The 18,220-nt window shown below is 43.7% G+C and overlaps 1 protein-coding gene across 2 annotated transcripts in view; it reads right to left on the minus strand.

The window, feature by feature from the left end:
* USP25 (ubiquitin specific peptidase 25) overlaps positions 1–18,220 on the minus strand; it is a 1,331,637-nt gene that overhangs the window by 572,424 nt on the left and 740,993 nt on the right. For both annotated transcript variants that reach the window (XM_069636412.1, XM_069636413.1), the window contains exon 9: positions 10,953–11,026. In XM_069636412.1, the coding sequence (XP_069492513.1) occupies positions 10,953–11,026 (74 nt within the window). The remainder of the gene's footprint in view (positions 1–10,952; positions 11,027–18,220) is intronic.

The following is an 18,220-nucleotide window of genomic DNA, read 5'->3' on the forward strand; positions in this document are numbered from 1 at the left end:
TTCTTTTACGGTCAGCAAACCCTTTGTATTTTTGTTTACTCTCCACCAACACCCCTTTTGCCTTTTCCAAGTTTCTTTTCATGACTTCTAGTCTCCTTTCGACTTCTGGGTTTCCTGAATCATTATTGATCTCAATACTAAGAAAACAAGGATGAAAACCTCGTCCCAAATAAAATGGAGACATAGAGGTGGCATCCTTACTACAGTTGTTATATGCGAAGTCTGCAACCCACAACAAATCTACCCACTCTTCACCTGTCTGCAGATAACACCTCAAATATTTTTCCAACTCCCGATTTATCCTTTCTACCTGCCCATTGGTTTCGGGATGGTAACCTGATGATAGACATACCTCAACTCCCAATCTCTTACAAAAAGCTATCCAAAACTTAGAAATAAATTGAGACCCTCTATCTGAGATGACCTGACTGGGAATTCCATGTAATCTTACCACTTCTTGCAAGAAACTGTGAGCTAAACTATCAGCGGTAACCTCTCCCTTCATTGGAATGAAATGTGCTTCTTTAGTGAGTAAATCAACTACAACCAATACCGATGTACACCCTTTATCTTGTGGAAGATCCGCGATGAAATCCAAGGACACCGAGTACCAAGGCCGCGGTGGAACTGGTAACGGCTCCAATAACCCAGAAGGCTTTCCGATGAGATTCTTTGATCTAGCACAAACTTCACAGGTCTTAACAAAATTAAGGGTATCTTGTCGAATTTTTTCCCACCAAAAATTTCTTCTGACCAACTCAAGAGTCTTCCGATACCCTGGATGTCCTGCCAAAACTGATTCGTGACACTCCTTCAACATTTTTTCTCTAAGTTCAATTGATGGTAAATAGAGTCTGTCATCTAAATAAGGTAAACCATCTTTAATTTTGCGAGCTGGATCCAAACGAACCCAATCTTCAAGTTGTGTCTCAGAAATGGATTCCCGTACTTTCTTGTAGATTTCGTTCTCCTTTTCAATCCCAGCAAGAACAAAACGTTCTGGAGCGATCAATGGAAGAGGCTCACAGACCGACTTAACCTCACTTTCTGGAAACTGCCGTGACAGAGCATCTGCTTTTTTATTTTGATTACCTGCCTTTAAAGTAACTATAAAGTCATAATCCGCAAAAAATAAGGACCACCTAAGTTGTCGAGGTGTCAAAGTTTTTGCTGTCTTCAAAAAAAGTAAATTTCGGTGGTCAGTTAATACTGTCACAGTGTGACGTGCTCCTTTTAAAAAATGTCGCCATTCTTAAAATGCTGCTTTGATAGCAAGAAGCTCTCGGTCTGAAATGGTGTAAGTTTCTTCCGCAGGTGAAAATCTCTTCGAAAAGTAGGCCACTGGATGCAATTGTCCTGTAACATTATGCCTCTGAGACAACACTGCTCCCATTGGAAGCATCAGCCTCTACAAAAAATGGTTTGGAAGTATCAGGATGAATCAAGATAGGAGAGGTAATGAATTTCTCCTTCAAAATTTGAAAAGCCTCATCAGCCTTAGCTTCCCAAACAAATGGAACTCCTTTTTTTAAAAGTCGAGTAATTGGAGCTACTAAACTGGAGAAGCCTTCATTGAATCTTTGGTAAAAATTGGCAAATCCCAAAAAGCTCTGGATCTCCTTCACCTTAGTTGGAGTAGGCCAATCACGAACCGCTTCCACCTTTTTTGGATTCATTTCCAGGCCACAAGGAGTGATCACAAATCCTAAAAATTCTACCGAATCCGTATGGAACTGACTCTTCTCCAATTTAGCGTAAAGATTATTCTCTCTCAATTTTCTTAAGACCTGTCGAACGTGAACTTTGTGTTTCTCCAAATTCTGGGAAAAAATCAAAATGTCGTCAATATAGACGATAACAAAAACATCAAGAAATTCCCTAAGAACCTCATCGATAAAAAATTGAAAAGCCGCTGGGGCATTGCAAAGACCGAAAGGCATCACTTGGTACTCGTACAGGCCAAATCTGGTCTTAAATGCCGTCTTCCACTCATCCCCCTCTTGGACCTTTACAAGATGATAAGCTCCACGTAAATCCAACTTAGAAAATATGGTAGCACCTTGGATTTGATTTAACTTTTCTGAAATGAGAGGGAGAGGATACCGATTTTTCACTGTCATTCTATTTACCGCCCTGTAATCTATACAAGTTCTGAGAGAACCATCAGCTTTTGGCACAAAGAAAAATGGTGAGGCTGCCGGCGATTGAGAGTGCCGAATAAATCCCTTAGCCAAATTTTCCTTTAAATATTCTTTCAAATAATCATTCTCTTTTTCTGTCAAGGCATAAACCCTACTGCTAGGTAAAATAGCTCCAGGCTCCAACTCTATCTTGCAGTCAAAAGGTCTATGAGGAGGCAAGTCTCCAGCTTCCTTTTCATCAAATACATCCCAAAAATCCTGATAACAAGTAGGAAGTTCACCCACAACTGCTCCAATGTCAAAACCTATCGCCCCTCTTTCTGCAAGCAAAAATGAAACGGAATTCACAACTTTTTCTTTCTCTTCAAAAGATTTTCCTGAAAAACAATGTTCCAGACAAAAGGTTGATTCTAAGGATACAATTCTTGCACTGCAATCAATTCTGGGATTATGAAGAGTAAGCCAGGGCATACCCAAAATAATTTTCAAGATTGGCGCATCAATTAACTCAAAAGAGATATTTTCTTTATGCCCTCCAGTCATCTCCATCTCAAGTAACTCTGTATTATGAGTGATTGTACCTGAAGAAAGAGATGTCCCATCAACTGCCCTGACCTGCTCTACTTCTTTCTTTGCAACTAAAGGAACACCTAGCGTTTTTGCCAATCCCCTATCCATGAAATTACCCGTAGCTCCTGAATCAATAATAATTGGCCCAGAACCTAAAATTACTTTTTCAAACATCAAGGATACGTTCACAGTTATGTGAGGAACCGCTGTCTGTATTGTGTTAGCCACTTGTTGTACTCTGCCTGAAGATTTGGAGATCTTCTTGGGGGTAAAAGGACAGTTTTCAAGAAAATGGCCACTCCTACCACAGTATAAACACAAATTATTCTCCCTTCTTGCCTTCTCTTCCTTGGACAACGGACCTCTCACCCGGCTCTGCTGGTCAATTATCTTTGACTTCACTTCTCTGTTCACCACCTCAACTTTCGGCCTCTCCATTCTTCCTGGAAACCTAACCTCTCCCTGAGAACGTCTACGCTCTAAACGTCTTTCTGTTAAACGAAAATCCAACTGAACTACCAAATCAATTAAGGCATCTAAAGTATTTGGTCGCTCCAAAACTCCAGCCAGAGCATCTTTTAACTCATCCTTTAAGCCCCTATAAAATAAGGAAGCCCTCTTCTCCTCTGGCCATTTACTTTCTAAAATTAAAGTTCTAAATTGAGTGATATAAGAAATCAACTCCTTTCCTCCCTGGCGCAGTTCCAGTAATTCTCCATCAACCTCTAAAGATAACTGTCTCTTATCAAACATTTTCTTAATTTCGGTCTGGAAAAGGGAATAATTATTCAAAGCCAAACTCTTTTGGCTCACCAAAAGACTTCCCCACGCAGAAGCTTCTCCAGATAAATATGATCAGGTAAATGTTACCTTTGAAGCATCTGTGGAAAACAACTCTGGACGACTTAAAAAATGCAATTCACACTGAGTCTGAGAAATTTGAAACTTTCTTGAATCTCCTAAAAAACGTTCGGGAGCGGCCAAAGGAACAGGCATAACTAAAGTTCCTAAACCTCCCACTGCCCCTCTGGGAAGTCTAGGTTCTTGTTCTTCTCCTACTCTCACCAACTCAGGTGGGTTTCCTGCACCTTCCGAAACTTCAACTTCTCTTTCTTGTATTTGAGTTACCTTTAAATTTAACTCATCCATTCTTTGACAAAGACTTGAAAATTCCTGATGAGCCACCCGTAACTCTTCTCTCATTTCCCTAACCATTACTCCCAATGCCTCCATGGATGTCTCATCGGGGTTCATAACAGCTTGGGCAGACACTATTCTATTGGCCTTTCATTCTGTCAGGCTGAGATCCTGGTGTCTGCGGAAGCTGCTGAACCCCCGACAATCCACCCAAAATGTGGCACTCTGAGCTGATAATATATATATATATATATAAAACCGCTCAGTTTACCTCACTTCTAGGGGGAAGGGACAAATAAACACCAGGCTGGAAGCTATCAACTCGCTGGTTCTTCACCTGTAGTTAAAACATAAACATGTAATACACCTCATTACTCAATGGGTTACTATACTAACCTTAAAACTCTATATCCTTTACCAAAATAGTCAAAAAACCATACCTGGTACTTCTCTTCAGTATGCCCAGAGAAGTGATAAGCAGACAAGACTTCCTTACTTGTTGACCAGAATCTTAAAGATCATTCAGCCTTCTCAGTTGGTCCATGAATGTAATATTTAACTTTGTAGTTCGTCTTCTCAACCTCAAGATTCTTGAACAAGGTCTTAATTCTTCAAATAAGTATAAGGAAGTTCTTTTAAGTTCTTGTATTTATTTTTATATTTTCTTTTTAGAGTGTCTTTTACTCTGGAACGAATTTAAAACTTGCGATGAAATCTTCACGTGGCAAAATCCAGTACACGCGCTAAAATCCAAACCGCGGGTAAAACGCATAAGCGCTGAAAATCCAAACCGCGGGATAAAACACACGTGCTTTAATCCAAGTCGCGGGAAATACGCACATGCGCTGAAAATCCAAATAGCGGGTAAGACGCACAAGCGCTAAAGTCCAACCCACGAAAAAATATGCATACGCGCAAAAACCAAATCGCGGGAAAAAAGCACACGTGCTTTTATTTTATCACGTGACACTTCTGAGAGCTCGCGCGGAAGCTCCACATAGATTTGTTCTTGCGCACGCGCAGATACGAAACGCGTAATATAATACACACGCGAAATCACGTAGAAAAAACCCCTGCGTATATGAACAGTAAACGCGAGTCCAAAGTTCACGCTCGCGCTTCACTCTCACGCGCAGAGTCACACGCGCAGGCTCAAGGTAACGGGGAAAAAAATCACGCGCTAGTTTGAAATGATACGTAGGAAAGAAAACAAACATACGCGCTTCAGTTTTTAGATACAGGTTTGCGATTTCAATCCTTTTAAATTAATATAACCTTTTTACAAAGTTCATCAAAACATGGAAAGTCACTTATCTTGTGATTGAGTCTTGAAAACTTCTTTTCTCAGAAAATTGGAAATTTCTCACTCCTGTCCTGTGTCTCCACTAAACTCCATACACGACTCCTGTTATATTTTCAAAGATGCCGCTCGACTGCTGAAACTTGACACCTTTGAACAAGTTAAGCAGGAGCAGCATAGCACACGACCTCTCAGCTGGGCAAAGACGATGAAAGGCAGTTTAGAATGTTCACTGTCCTCCCTATAAACAATCTCCAGCCAATTAGAATTTAGACTGAGAACCTCCATCTTGGCTTGGGGCATTTTCCATAGACTGCAATGAAGGTTAAGGGCAAAATTGGCTGTTTAAAAATATAACCCATAATAACTTCCCAAAACCTTTCTATACTAAATATGTGTCTCCCCTGACCCAATGTAAATGAGTATATGATACTGTATGTAAAAGAATATGTCGCTCCAACCTGACAGTACCCGACAGTGTGCTGGTTGGGGATAGAGGTTGGTTTCGTCGTCCGACGACCATACCTCTGTAACTTTGGGGAGCAAGGCACCCTTGGCAATCGTGGACGGTTTCCATGTGTCGTAGGGCGATCTCGACCTGGAACGCCCAGAGGACACAGTTTGTGTGGACCGCTCTCTTTGTGCCTCTTTCTTCCGATCACTCGACACGCGTGCCGAGTCTCGTTTGGGGTTAGTGTGCTTAGGTGCAGTAGTGTGTGTAGCGTTCATGTCGCCGGGTGTGGTCCCCATAACTGCCCCGCCGGACAATCCTCAGAGGCCGGGGACTTGCACTTGGGTGTCTATCGACACCCCTGTGCCCTCGCCGTCCGATACGGTGGCTTTGCTGCCATCACTGAAGGAACCCACCGCCTCCATGGCCTTGAGCTGCCTGGCGTAGTGGGCCCAACGTTTAGTGGAGCGGTCCTTTAGTGTTTTAGCCTTAAAGAGCTTACTCGCTCTGCAGTTAACTTCGGGGTGATCCCTAGGCAGACAGAGATTACAAGTGTTATGCTTATCCACCTAAGGGCAGTTGCACTTGGGGCAGAATTTAAATGGAGTACTCGCCATATGTTATGTCTATGGCAGCTGGCGAGTGTATGTAGGAAATAAACGAGTGAGTATGTCCACCCCCCACTCTCCCTACTTGCAGGGCCGAGGCCAGAGGCCTTCCGAGGCCCAAAGTCCATCATGTAGTCTCGACGGCTGTTCGTTCTTCGGACCGGATTTAAAGAACGGGGAATATTAGAGGAATTATGACAAAAAGGCTGAAAGCCAGGGAACTCCGCAACTATGCTTCCGACAAGTATGGCAGAAAAAAACAATCTGAGGGCCCTACACGCATGAGGGATCATGGGTACAGTGGACGTCACACTAGGGATAGTATTACTGGCACGCCCTAGGTCGACACCCATTTTCAAGTTCCGAAGAACAAACTAATACTCTGCAGCTTCCACTAGATGTCGGCCTATGCACAGCATGTGATCTAAGCAGATTCCACAAGCCTCAGAAATATATATATATATGTGTGGGGTAATGGGTTAATGCAATAATGTGCGAGTGGGGCTGCAGGGGCGGTCTCCCCCTTGCATATATATGTGGTTAAATGGGGTAAAACAAAAAAAGATTCAACATTTTGGGATGCACAGTAAAACATTTGCAGTGATCACATAGATCCAAGCAACTGAAGGAAAGGAACTGAGGTGGGCCATATAAATAAAAGTGTGTTTTTGCATGGTGTGATCATTGAAGAAATGTAGTCTCTACCTGTTATGATCTTCTTTCAAGATTCAGACTTACTAGAAACCCCGCAGTGGGCCGATGAAAATGAAGGGGGGGGGGGGAACATCCTAAATTGCTCATATGGTCCATAGGCCTCGACAGCTTAGACCTCAGCATAAGAGTCCCAACATAGTAACACTGATGGTCTGTCCAGAAAGTATAACCGACTGGAACAGGAAATCCATCCAGGGGTGGATAAGATCCCCGCCTGCCCCTTAGCCTGGGGTTGGGGGTCGAGTGTTCGGGAGATGTTTCCGTTTGCAAATCTTCCTAAGAGCCCCCACCACTACTACAGGACGTTTATGGATTTTTTTAAGTGACTTTAAAGATGAGTGAGGTTTCCCCACCTCACACCCTTATTGTATTTATTTTGTTCTGGGATGTTGGGTCACCCTTTTTTGGGGTCCCAGTACTAGGGGACCTCTCCCTCTATATTATTCTTATGGCAGCACAACTCGGCATAAGTGAAGTGCTGCCAGTCGCACCCCCACCACCTCCTTCCCAACATCCCCATTCCCTTTACCATGTTTTGGGTGAACTGTGTGGCCCATGGGCCTACAAGGGCAGTGGATGTCGCCCCCTCCTTTGTGACGTGTATTATTTATTCATGTGCAGCACAAGCCATCTAACATGGAGTGCTTTGAGGACACTTAGCGTCCCCTTTTCTATGTCTTACGTTACAGTTACTTTTCCGGTCATCCTCTGAATAGGCTGGTGGTAGTCATTACAATATTACGCTTCATTAAGCTCCACCATTGCATACTGCCTTTTTAGATTTGATAATGCATTTTGAAAGAGTACATACTCAAAATGCCCTCTCCTCATGTTTTAAGGCCTGTCCAAAATCACCTGCCATCATTCTACCTAGCCAAGAAGGGGCTGTGGCGGGTGTGTATGCGCACAAGCAATCTGGCAGGGGGTGAGGCGATCTCCCCAATCAACATTCCTTCATGTTCATGGTTGTTGCTGGTCAGATTCTGTGGGGGCTGGCTATCCACTATTGGACAGCCACCTCCAAGTTTGAATGTTCCAAGCTCCCATATCAGAGGGCTGGGTTGTCCTCCCAGCCTAAATTCTGGATAAAAGATTGGGGGGTGGACCCAAAAACAAAGTTGACCACTGCAGCGGAAAAGATCTGAAGATGACGCCCAAGGGGAGTCTGAAGACAGATGTATGAACCAGCATTCGTTCAGCCAACTTCACTGGTTTGTGACCCACTGTCTCTTTCCTAACAGAACCCAAAGTTCAAACAGTCATGGATTGTCTTTAACCAGGGACAACCGTGGTCCAAAATTCTGAATTGTGTTCCTAGAGCCTGGTGGCAAAATAAAAACCTAAATATAAGCCATGTCTAGTTTTGACATGGTGGCCTCTGGGAATCTACAATTATACTGGCCAAAACCCTTTCGGTGTCCTCTTATCATTAATGTGATTGCTAGCACTTGACTCACAGGGCCTTATGTGTATCAGCGTCGGGGACTGGTTTCACCCAAAATGACCATTTGGGCTCAGCCAGGACCCACCCGCCCGACACAGAGCACAGGGTAACTACACCGGGTTTAGCCGAGAACCACTGCTTCAAAGACGAGCCGTACAAGGACGATGGAGAGCTTACACCAACGTGGTATTTTACTAGAGACTCTTTCAAATGGGGAAGATATGAAAGGGTCAGAGTAGCCAAGAGAGCAGTACCAGTCGAGAGAAGGCTCCCACAATCTTGGATTCACCCAGGCTTGTCACACTCCCTGTGCTGCCTCCAAATTGCAGACAAAAGTACTCTGGGACTGACATCACCAGGAAAAAAACTCTGAACACAGCAGCATGATTGGACCACTTACAAACGGCTAGAAGTGGACCAAACCGCTATGACCTATTGGGTGAAACCACCCCTTTAGTTGTATCATCTTTGGACTTCAGAAGAAAGATTTCACATGAAACCTTATTGGGGGTACAATCTGCCCCAAAGTCCTCTTCCAAAGAGGTGAAGATAAAGACTTCGAATAAAGAAGCACGCCCTTACCGGTCAACCATCTCAGAGGAACATTTGGGGTGATCTGCTGCCTGACAATGTCTGCTGCAAGCTGATACAACTGGAACCCAGGAACCTGCTCACTGCGATAGATTAGACATCCCTTGCAAGTGCTCTCTGGTAACCTTACTCGCTATTAAGCACAGAACAATGATTCACCTTACTCCTGGTTGCTGTGGTAACGGTGCCTAAGCAACCAGACGTCAATAGCCAGCTATGGCACTGTATACTGCTTTGATCCACATTTGAGGCAGCATTTGAGGCAGCTCCATCACTTCGAGAGGCTGTTCAAGCCGCTACAAGCACTTGGAACTGACATTAACATTTGCTGCTTTTCAATTCCATATTTGATCCGTCTCAACGCAGATCGTCCCACTGAAATAAAGTGTCTCACCACTCTCGCCAACTCGACCTGATGGAAGCAATCATTGACACTGGCTGTCTCAAACTGCAGAAAAGCATGTAGGAACCTGTCTGGACAATGTTGAGTCCCAAGAAAAAGCCTAAAAGGTATTCGGAGGGTTTCTGACCAACTGCTATGCCTTAAAGCACTTCAGTGACATTTAAACCACACTCCTCACCTTTTGAAAGACCTTCATGACTTTGCTACTGAAAACACTGGCTCTGTGCACCCCTGTCATCAGACCCCCTATTGCCCCCCCCCACCCTTTCATTACAAAGTCTGCATATTCTGTGTATTCTCTTATATGGGCGAGTTATAGTCTTTTTGATTAGTATGCTATTTAATTGAAGTCTCTTAGAGACTTGGTTGGCTATCCTTTTATTTTGGTACCACAGTACTATTGTTGTTTGGATTGCATCTGTGCTAGCTCACATTCCACCTGAAATGTACAGCCTGCCCTTTGCCCACGTTACCACAAAAAAACAAAAGTAGGTATACCCTTGGGGGGGCCAGTGATAAAGTCGCCTAGGAAAGGGCCGCCAGGAGCAACGTTTCCCAAAAAATGCACCCTCATTAAAATCGAACACTTTACCTAAATATTCTACGATGGGAGTTTATTACATAAAATGATACCCCTCCTAGAATATTTGGGGAAAGTATTTTAGGGGTCAGGAAATAAAAATCGCCTGCCAGGTGTTTTTTTCCAGGTGACACATGGAATCCCCTTGGGCTGTGCCCGTTTCACTTTTATGGTTAACAGCACTGCTTGTTTAGTAGTTGTGTGGTGCTGGGCAGGTGTTTTAACCACTACTCATCCTTCTACTCCAGCATAGCAATAGCAATTTCGTCACAATGATCAATGAGGACTAACTTTGTTCTAGGATGCCATCCCTCTATGTATAAGTAAAAATATGAATGAAGTGAACAAACACCTACAGCAGGTTTGAAATTGAGGGGGGCTGAGAGCTATGTGGCTCCTACTTATAGCCTAATAGTGCTTGGTTAGCTGGACACCAACCAACAGCTACCAGGAGCTACTTTTGGCTCCCCAAGGCCACTAATGCTGAACAAACCTAGGCTATGTGACATTAACTTTGTGCTTTTGGGAGGGTCTATACACAAGCATTAGGCCACATCTTTATAACAAAGCATAAGGGGGGTCATACATAACTTGACAAAATGTTAAGTTTGCATCTTATGTTGAAGTTAGATTTGCAGAATGCTATGTACTAGCTCCTTGCTCTCCAGTGTTCGCTCCGGCTCACTGATTAATGCCGGACAGCATGGAGCTCCTTTTAGCTCCTGCTTATCCAATCTTATTTTCGATCCCTGTACAATAATTCTTGCTCTTCTACAAAGACAAAGCAACATGCAATATAAAAGTAAAAGTCACATCCAACAAGGACATATATTGACTACATGAAGTTTTTGATTTTGTGCATGGCAGACATTTTGCACAGCCGACATAAGTAACTAGAGTATAACTATCAATGCAGACATAGCTAAAAATTGATAGGCACAGTCATCAAATGCTGTGAACTTTACAAACATATGTGAAATCAATATGCTGCCAACATGTGAATGAAAGCTTACCTTCAAGCACACCCACTGCTAGAAATCGCCCATAAAACAACTCCACCATTGGATTCTTTGGCTTCTCCCCATCCCTAAAACAATAGATGTACAAACGTGAACACTCAAAACTGGCTACAAAAAGTGATGTTATACATTGCTCAAAGTTTTTGACCTCAACAAACACCTCATTCACACATTGTTTTTTTAACATTAATTCACTGTGATAATGCTCGGATAGTGCATTAAACAGCAAGCTTGCAAGTCATTCAAAAGTAAATTTTGTAAAATGACACTTGAGACTTAGTAATGCTTAACAAAGAAATAAGAAAACTTACCATAATAACTGGTGTATTGAAAACCTTAAAGCTATATATATTTCTATGAGATATCCATTGGACATTACCAGAGCAGATGTTTATTACTTTAAAAAAACACCCAAGCTTAGATGCCCAAAAGGTGCTGGCTCTGCCCTCTGCCATTGAGCTCCTCTCGAGTATCTGTTTTCTCAGGCTGCATGTGGAAGTATATTATGGCCTTGCAGCTGAAGGATACAGAAGCCAATATGGTGATTAACTTACTATTTCATGCAGTCAAACACTTTCGTCCTACAAAGAGGAAGATGCCTGTGGATTGCAGTGGGTGAAGTGAAAGGCATCATATTTAGCAATTCATCTTGCACAGAACAGTTCTCAGTATTACCTGGAAATTAAGATCCCAAGGAGGAAGAGGTGTCCAGAAGTTTGCTTTATGGAGGACCATCTACTTGTAGAGGGATACCCTAAAGAATTACTGTCTATGACGCAAACTACAACTCTATGGCCCAAGCACATACAGATTGAGGGTGGTATCTTCAAAGTGAAGAGCTTAAATGTGGACTGCCCTTTCCTTGTTCAAATAGAGGAATAATCCAACATCTAGGTTATGTGGAGTTCACCCACACTCTGAAGAATGAGAACATATGTTGAGTTAAAAATATGTTTTGAAGAGAGAGCCAAAAAAGCTTTATTGGTTGTGTGTATGTCCATGAAGATGAAGTACTATATTTACTACAGCAGGAGTACTGTAGCATGAAACCAGAAATAAAAACTATTGCACAAAGTCTCTGAATGTGGGGGTTGAATAGATCCCCGATATTACACAGTATTATTTCTATTGGCTATTTCTAAATAAACGTACCAAAACATGCAACAGCAGGAAATTCATCTAATGATAGCAGATAACTATATTGCGACACAGGTATTACAGCGTAGCCAGGCAGCATTTCTTTTGGAGTAATGGAGCGAGGCGGAAGAAAAGTAGTCATCCCTACTAATTGAAAGGGAGCTACCAGTGAATATCAAATGAAGGCAAAAGAATCATTTCAAGCCAGCCTGCTAAGCAAGAAAAGCCAGGTGAAAAGTAGGATCATACAAGCAATTGCCAAGGATAAGAAGAAATTAAGCATGTGCTCAGTTCATAATGAGCAGATACTTTTTACAAGGGATCCGCTCCTATTAACAATATTTTGAAGAGACAAGAATAGGTTGCAGTCCTAGAACATCTTTGCACAGTTAACGAGCAAGAGTGAGCCCTACAGATTTTTGCACTTAAATGTCTAAATATAATGATAGAGGTGTGACTAATAAAGCATACTGATATAATCGAAAGGGTTCACAAAGGTGACACTCGGGTGTATTCCTGCAGTAGGCCATGCTAACAAGACAGAATGTTTTAAATGATTTACAGCTAAAAAGGACACATACTTGGAGTTGGACTAGATCCGATTAAGTATTAAGTATAGATATGCGAAATTCAACGGTTCATTATGCGTATGTACACCAACAGAAGCATCCAGGAATTTTGTACGAGAGTTTTTTATATTCAATACCACCAGGATACTGTCTCAGAGAACCCTGAAGAGAGCACTCATGTGGGACAAACAAGTCAGGCAGCCAAGTGGGAATGATAAAATGGTTAGACTTAAAAGTAATCATTAAGGATTGTAAGACTTGGGAATGTGATAATCTAAAATATTACACTATGATGAACACAGTGCATGGCTTACATATTTATTGTAATTATCGAAAGTGTATTGAGAGCAGAGGGACAGAAGACATAGGTTCTATTGGTGTGATGAATCCAATCGAGCCATCACAGATTCCCTGACAATAGCCTCCTCCCATGTGGCATGGGGATGGCAGCCGCTACCCGATTCTGACCCTGGGGGCGGCTTTATGAGGATCACATAGGAGGAGATAGCCACCAGGGGGATGTCATGTCTTTATTGGATAAGAAAGTACTTCCCAATCAGGGAGACTCCCTGTTGCCCAATACCCTAATGGCTTATTGTCAACTTAGTTCACCTTCAGGTACAACTGATCTTCCATGTGAACTCATTAAGAAATACCTTTCAAGAATGATACATCAGAAACCATCAATGGACTTATTCCCACAATAACCTAAACCCTCAATATCATTGGACTTCAATTCCTATAACCACTGAAGTACTGGGACGAGGAATTGATACTTAACAGCAAGGCTGGTGAACGTGCCAGTCATTGGATGGAAACACCTGTGCGTGGGACCTTTAAAATGGTAATCGCGCTGAGAGAAGGAGCTCAGGAGAAAACGTGATCGCTCCAGGGAAGGTGGACAGAAGCTGGAGGCAAGAGCCGGTGCCCAGAAACTGGAAGCATGGGTATGTGCAGAAGTTGGAGGTGCAAGTCGGTATTGCGAAGTGAAAGGGCTCGCCGGCAGAGAAGGCAAGAAGCGTGGTGCTATCGAGGCAGGCCGAGGAGACGACGGGAACCGCAAGAGGGTCCCTGGGCATCCGGTTGCCAAGAGAAGTAGCACTTTCTGTACTGGGAGTTAGAGAGAAGCCAGCGTGCAGGAGCGGAGTCGCGACGGAGCCTGTATAGAGGGAGCCACGCACAGTGGAGAACCAGTGGCAAAGAGAGGGAACCGCAGGGCGTTTCGGCGAATCAAAGAGCCCCAGACCCACTCATGTGGCTCTATGGTTTTCCTTGCCCCCTCGGATTGTCTATGCCACTTTACATGGCCCCCGGCGCCGCCACGATCATCAGCGTACCTTGTTTTGTGGCTGCGATGTTCTCAGGATGTCCTATGCACCTCACGTCAGTGGTGGGGCCTTCCCTGCTTCCTTCACTCGTCCCCGGAGCCCATAGCTGTGCATGTTTCTTCCTTGTCAGCGTAGGGCCGTTCTTCCACAGCCGTCGACCTTCGGGGATGTCAGGAGTGTCTTCCTTGCTGCTCACAGCTCTGTTCCCTGCTCACCGGACCAGCTTGACAGCGACCTTCTCCTTGTTCGGATCCCCAATCTAGCTTCCTTCCTCCCTGCGCATACTCCACTTCACGGCTCCTCAAAGGCAGGCTTGACACGGTGTCAAGTCCTTCTTTGCTTTTACTTGACTTCTTCCAATCGGCTGTCGAGAACCACTAGAATTTGCAAAGCGGTTCTGGCAGGTACTCTTCAGGAAGCTCGTAAGAGTTAAGAAACCGCTTCATGTGATGGCGTCACAAACAGTTACTAAGGAGACAGACTGTCCCGCTCCCACGCTTGCGAGTGGAGGTGGGACCGGAGGCACGCCTGCTCTGACCAATCCTGGACGACGGGCGGTGCCGTTAGCTCCTTGGATACGTGGTTACTAAGCCACGCACAGCTGCAGCCCGGTCTACGAGCAGTTCGCTGGAGAGCAGAGTCAAGGTAGGAAGTTTTGCCGAGTAACGGCATTCAACGCAATCTGTTAGGGTTTCCAAACAAGTTAGCAAGCTCATAGTCTCTCTCCCTCTCTTAACAGGACACTGCATTGATGTATCCACATTTATGAGGCGTTGACGCATATACGAGACAGCTAAGGTAACGATGCATACACATGGCTGAATGTTAACGTTTACTAGAGAAAAATGGTAATGACTACTGCACGCATAATGGCACCAACGTTCACATTGCACCTTTTTCTTTTGTATTTCCTTTATGTGATGGAACTAATCTTCTTGCTGGTATAATGTATGCACATATGTTGATGGATGTTGAAATTTAGCCCTGAAGATGGTGCTAGGCACCAAAATGCATTGGCAAGAGCTGTGATTTTTGGAGAGGAATTGGGAAAACGCCTGATGTATTGTGTGACGTGAACACAACTACCTGAGTAAAAGCTTTGATAAATGAAGAGGCTGAAATCGCATTTCTGAATGATTATGCCTATTTTCAAGAACTAACCAACCAATCTAACAATTGAATACAGCTTTAAGTACTGAATTTAGCCTCCAGGCAGGAGGCAAGCAGTGAGCACTGGGTGCTACGGGGTGGTTTCCACTCCGTTTTTCAAGTCATTACAGGTACTCTTGTACTACTCCGTGCCTCCTCCTTGTCCCAGTACTGATTGAGTTGTGGTGTTGCAACTCACTAGAGATCTTCCTCGTCTCTGTACTCTCTCTTACCACAGAAATACATAGCAGAGGACAGTAGCAGTGGAGGAGGGGAGGTTGAAGAGGGGAGGTGAAGGAGAGGTGGGCGATGGCGCGTTCTCCCGATGTGGTCGTCACTGGTCCCACAGGGGGGTTTTCCCCTCCCATGAGATCCACCCACTGATTACTACCCCCAGGGAACTATCTGGTAGCAGCCTCACCACCCCGGCTTCATGGGAAGAGGCACCCCTTCGGAAGCAGTGACAATATCCTGGGATTCGTAACATCCCTCACTACCCCACCTCGCCACTGTCCATCCCTCTCAAAGTCATCATTCTTTCACTCATTCACCTGGTTTACTCACATTCACATACACTCTGCTGCACCGCCCTTCCTCTGCCTGGTCCTCTCCTCCCTTGACCTCACCTGAACAACCCACACTGCCTTGACCTTCCTGCCCTCTTATCCTCCCTCTTCCCCTTCCATTGGTCCTCTGCCTCAGCTGGCTCCTGGCCAATCCCTGCCTTGTTCTCCCCCAGGGGCCGAGTTGCAGACACAAGAAAACTTAACAGTCCTAAAGCCACCTTTTCTTTGTGGATTTGTAAGTATTCTGCAATTGCTGACCACTAAAAAGTCAATTTCATAGTTTATATTTGTGGTTGGAGGACCATCTGGATTGATGGTCTGTGTTGGACAAAGTTCCACTGGCCTTCTGTTAGCAGCCGCATGGTGAGCTGTCAGATCGGCCAGTATGTTGTAGGACAAGCAAAAGTGGTACTTTGAAATTTCAGCAAGGCACATGTAGAAAGGACAGATACTGGGGCCTTCCAACTTGCTCACCACAGCTCAGGGGCAGGACCGGCTCTGGCAAACACCATGGTAGGTCTCCTACCCCAGGTTAAGAGTGGCCCAGATTCCCCCTTGACTGGGTCAGGTCCCTGACCTTTTCATACATAGCATTCAAGTGGGTATTATTAGACAAGGATCACTCAACCAAGACATATCCCTGCATGGAAATTGGAGACTGGAAAAAACAAATGGAAGAAAAGGTTATTTATTGGTATGCAGTCAGCCTGTAAAGTATATCTCTGTACAGAAATAGGAAACTTAACAAGACCAAAACTGGGAAAATAGAGAAAGTGGCAAAAAGTCACAATATGCTCTGAAAGGCGGCTGCGTCTTTCCAAGTCCAGAAAACTAAACACTTTATTGTCAGATCTCCGCTAGGCATTTCAGTAGAGGTGCCCAGGTACTTCACTTAGATTTAGTGATAAACTGGGGTAGGTGGAAGTTGGGAAAGTGTAAGGAGGAGCAGTAACTTATTCAGTCTTGAAAATCTCTAGTCAACAGTAAGTGGGGTGTCTGGTTTATAATTTGTTCCATTCCACATTTCCCCGTGGGGGTGGAGAATCCAAGGAAACATTTGCAGAATAGATGGTCATGGGGTCTGCGGGCTAGACAGTAATGCAGATTTCAGCTCACTGGGACTTGACCGAACGAAAAGCCCACATTGAAAGCATCTGCTCAAGCAGCCACAGACCCTCAGAAGATGACACTAAATTCCTTGAGACAAATGTTTCAGGAACGGAGGGAATAACTCAAGACTACCCGAAGGGAAAACCTAGCCCTCAGAAAGTAGCAGACCTTAGTTTTAGGATTAGTAATTTACAGGCTCATGGCAGGTGGCTTTCATTTAATCGTTTCTCGCGGGATGCAGCCTCCGTCAGTTCTCCTGGCTGCACAGGAAAAAACTGTTTTAAGAAGGCTAGTCCTTACTGAAGATGGTTGATGGGCAGCACATGCCTCAAGAGGTGGATGGAGAGTTACTTGATCGGAAAGCCTGGAGGGAGGGAGAGAGCTAGTATGTTCTATTACTTACTTGAATACTTGGTGTTCAAAAGCGGGTGGTGTTAGGACTGTTTTTCTTAAATCCAACTAAGGGCTTCTCCATAAAACCATATATCTGAGACAGTACAAGACTTCACTCTTAGTATAAAGGTGTACCACCTGAAACAATGGTTCGACAGAAACACTTAGACCCAGAAGTATTATACAAAATAAAGGTTTATTAGAAATACAAATAGGCCAAGATAAATCTTGGTGGGTAAGTACTTTGTCATAGAATCATAAACACAAAAAAAACACAACACAATGCTTAAGGTACACAGACCAAAGCATAAACCTAGTTCAGAATAACAGTAGTTCTAGGTAAGTCGCACCTTACCATACACATTTAGAATATAACACACCTATTCAGGGGAAGTGAAACCCCAAGTTAGACCCTGCCAGTCATGCAGTGACACTCAGCTAAGAAATCACTCAGTAAACCAACCCGGTTACCAGGATACCTTTCTGAACAGTGGAACACAAATTCATGGAACCGTATAAATCTATAACTACATTCAGGATAACACTCAATTGTACCAGGTAAGACCTAAGGTTGTAATAAACTATTAGAGTTGCTTTTTCAGATCAAAGGAACACAGACTAAGGTAAGCAATAACTCTTTAAACTAATTTAGACTGGCACAAGGAAGACCAAGGTTAGTAAAAACCCACAGTACACTTATTAAGAATTGCACACAGCTATTCAAGGTGGGTAAAGCCCAAGGCAGACTAATTCTATACATGCTATACAGCAGGTCAGTGGACGCAAGACCCAGTTGGTAAATGTATACATTTAGTTTCAGAAAGAAATAGTTAGGTGAAACCAACAGCATTACTTTTGGGAAAAGGGGGACCCAATTCACAGGTGAGTAATTTAACCTTGTATATACTTTTAAGAATGTCAAAATGTATTCAAAGGATAGTAAGAACTTTTGTAATTGCTCATATTTCAGGAGGGACAGTTACCAAACAACTCTATTACAAGTAAGTACA

The sequence above is a fragment of the Ambystoma mexicanum genome, chromosome 7p (genome assembly GCF_040938575.1).
Source record: "Ambystoma mexicanum isolate Mex_15411 chromosome 7p, UKY_AmexF1_1, whole genome shotgun sequence".
NCBI lineage: Eukaryota > Metazoa > Chordata > Amphibia > Caudata > Ambystomatidae > Ambystoma > Ambystoma mexicanum.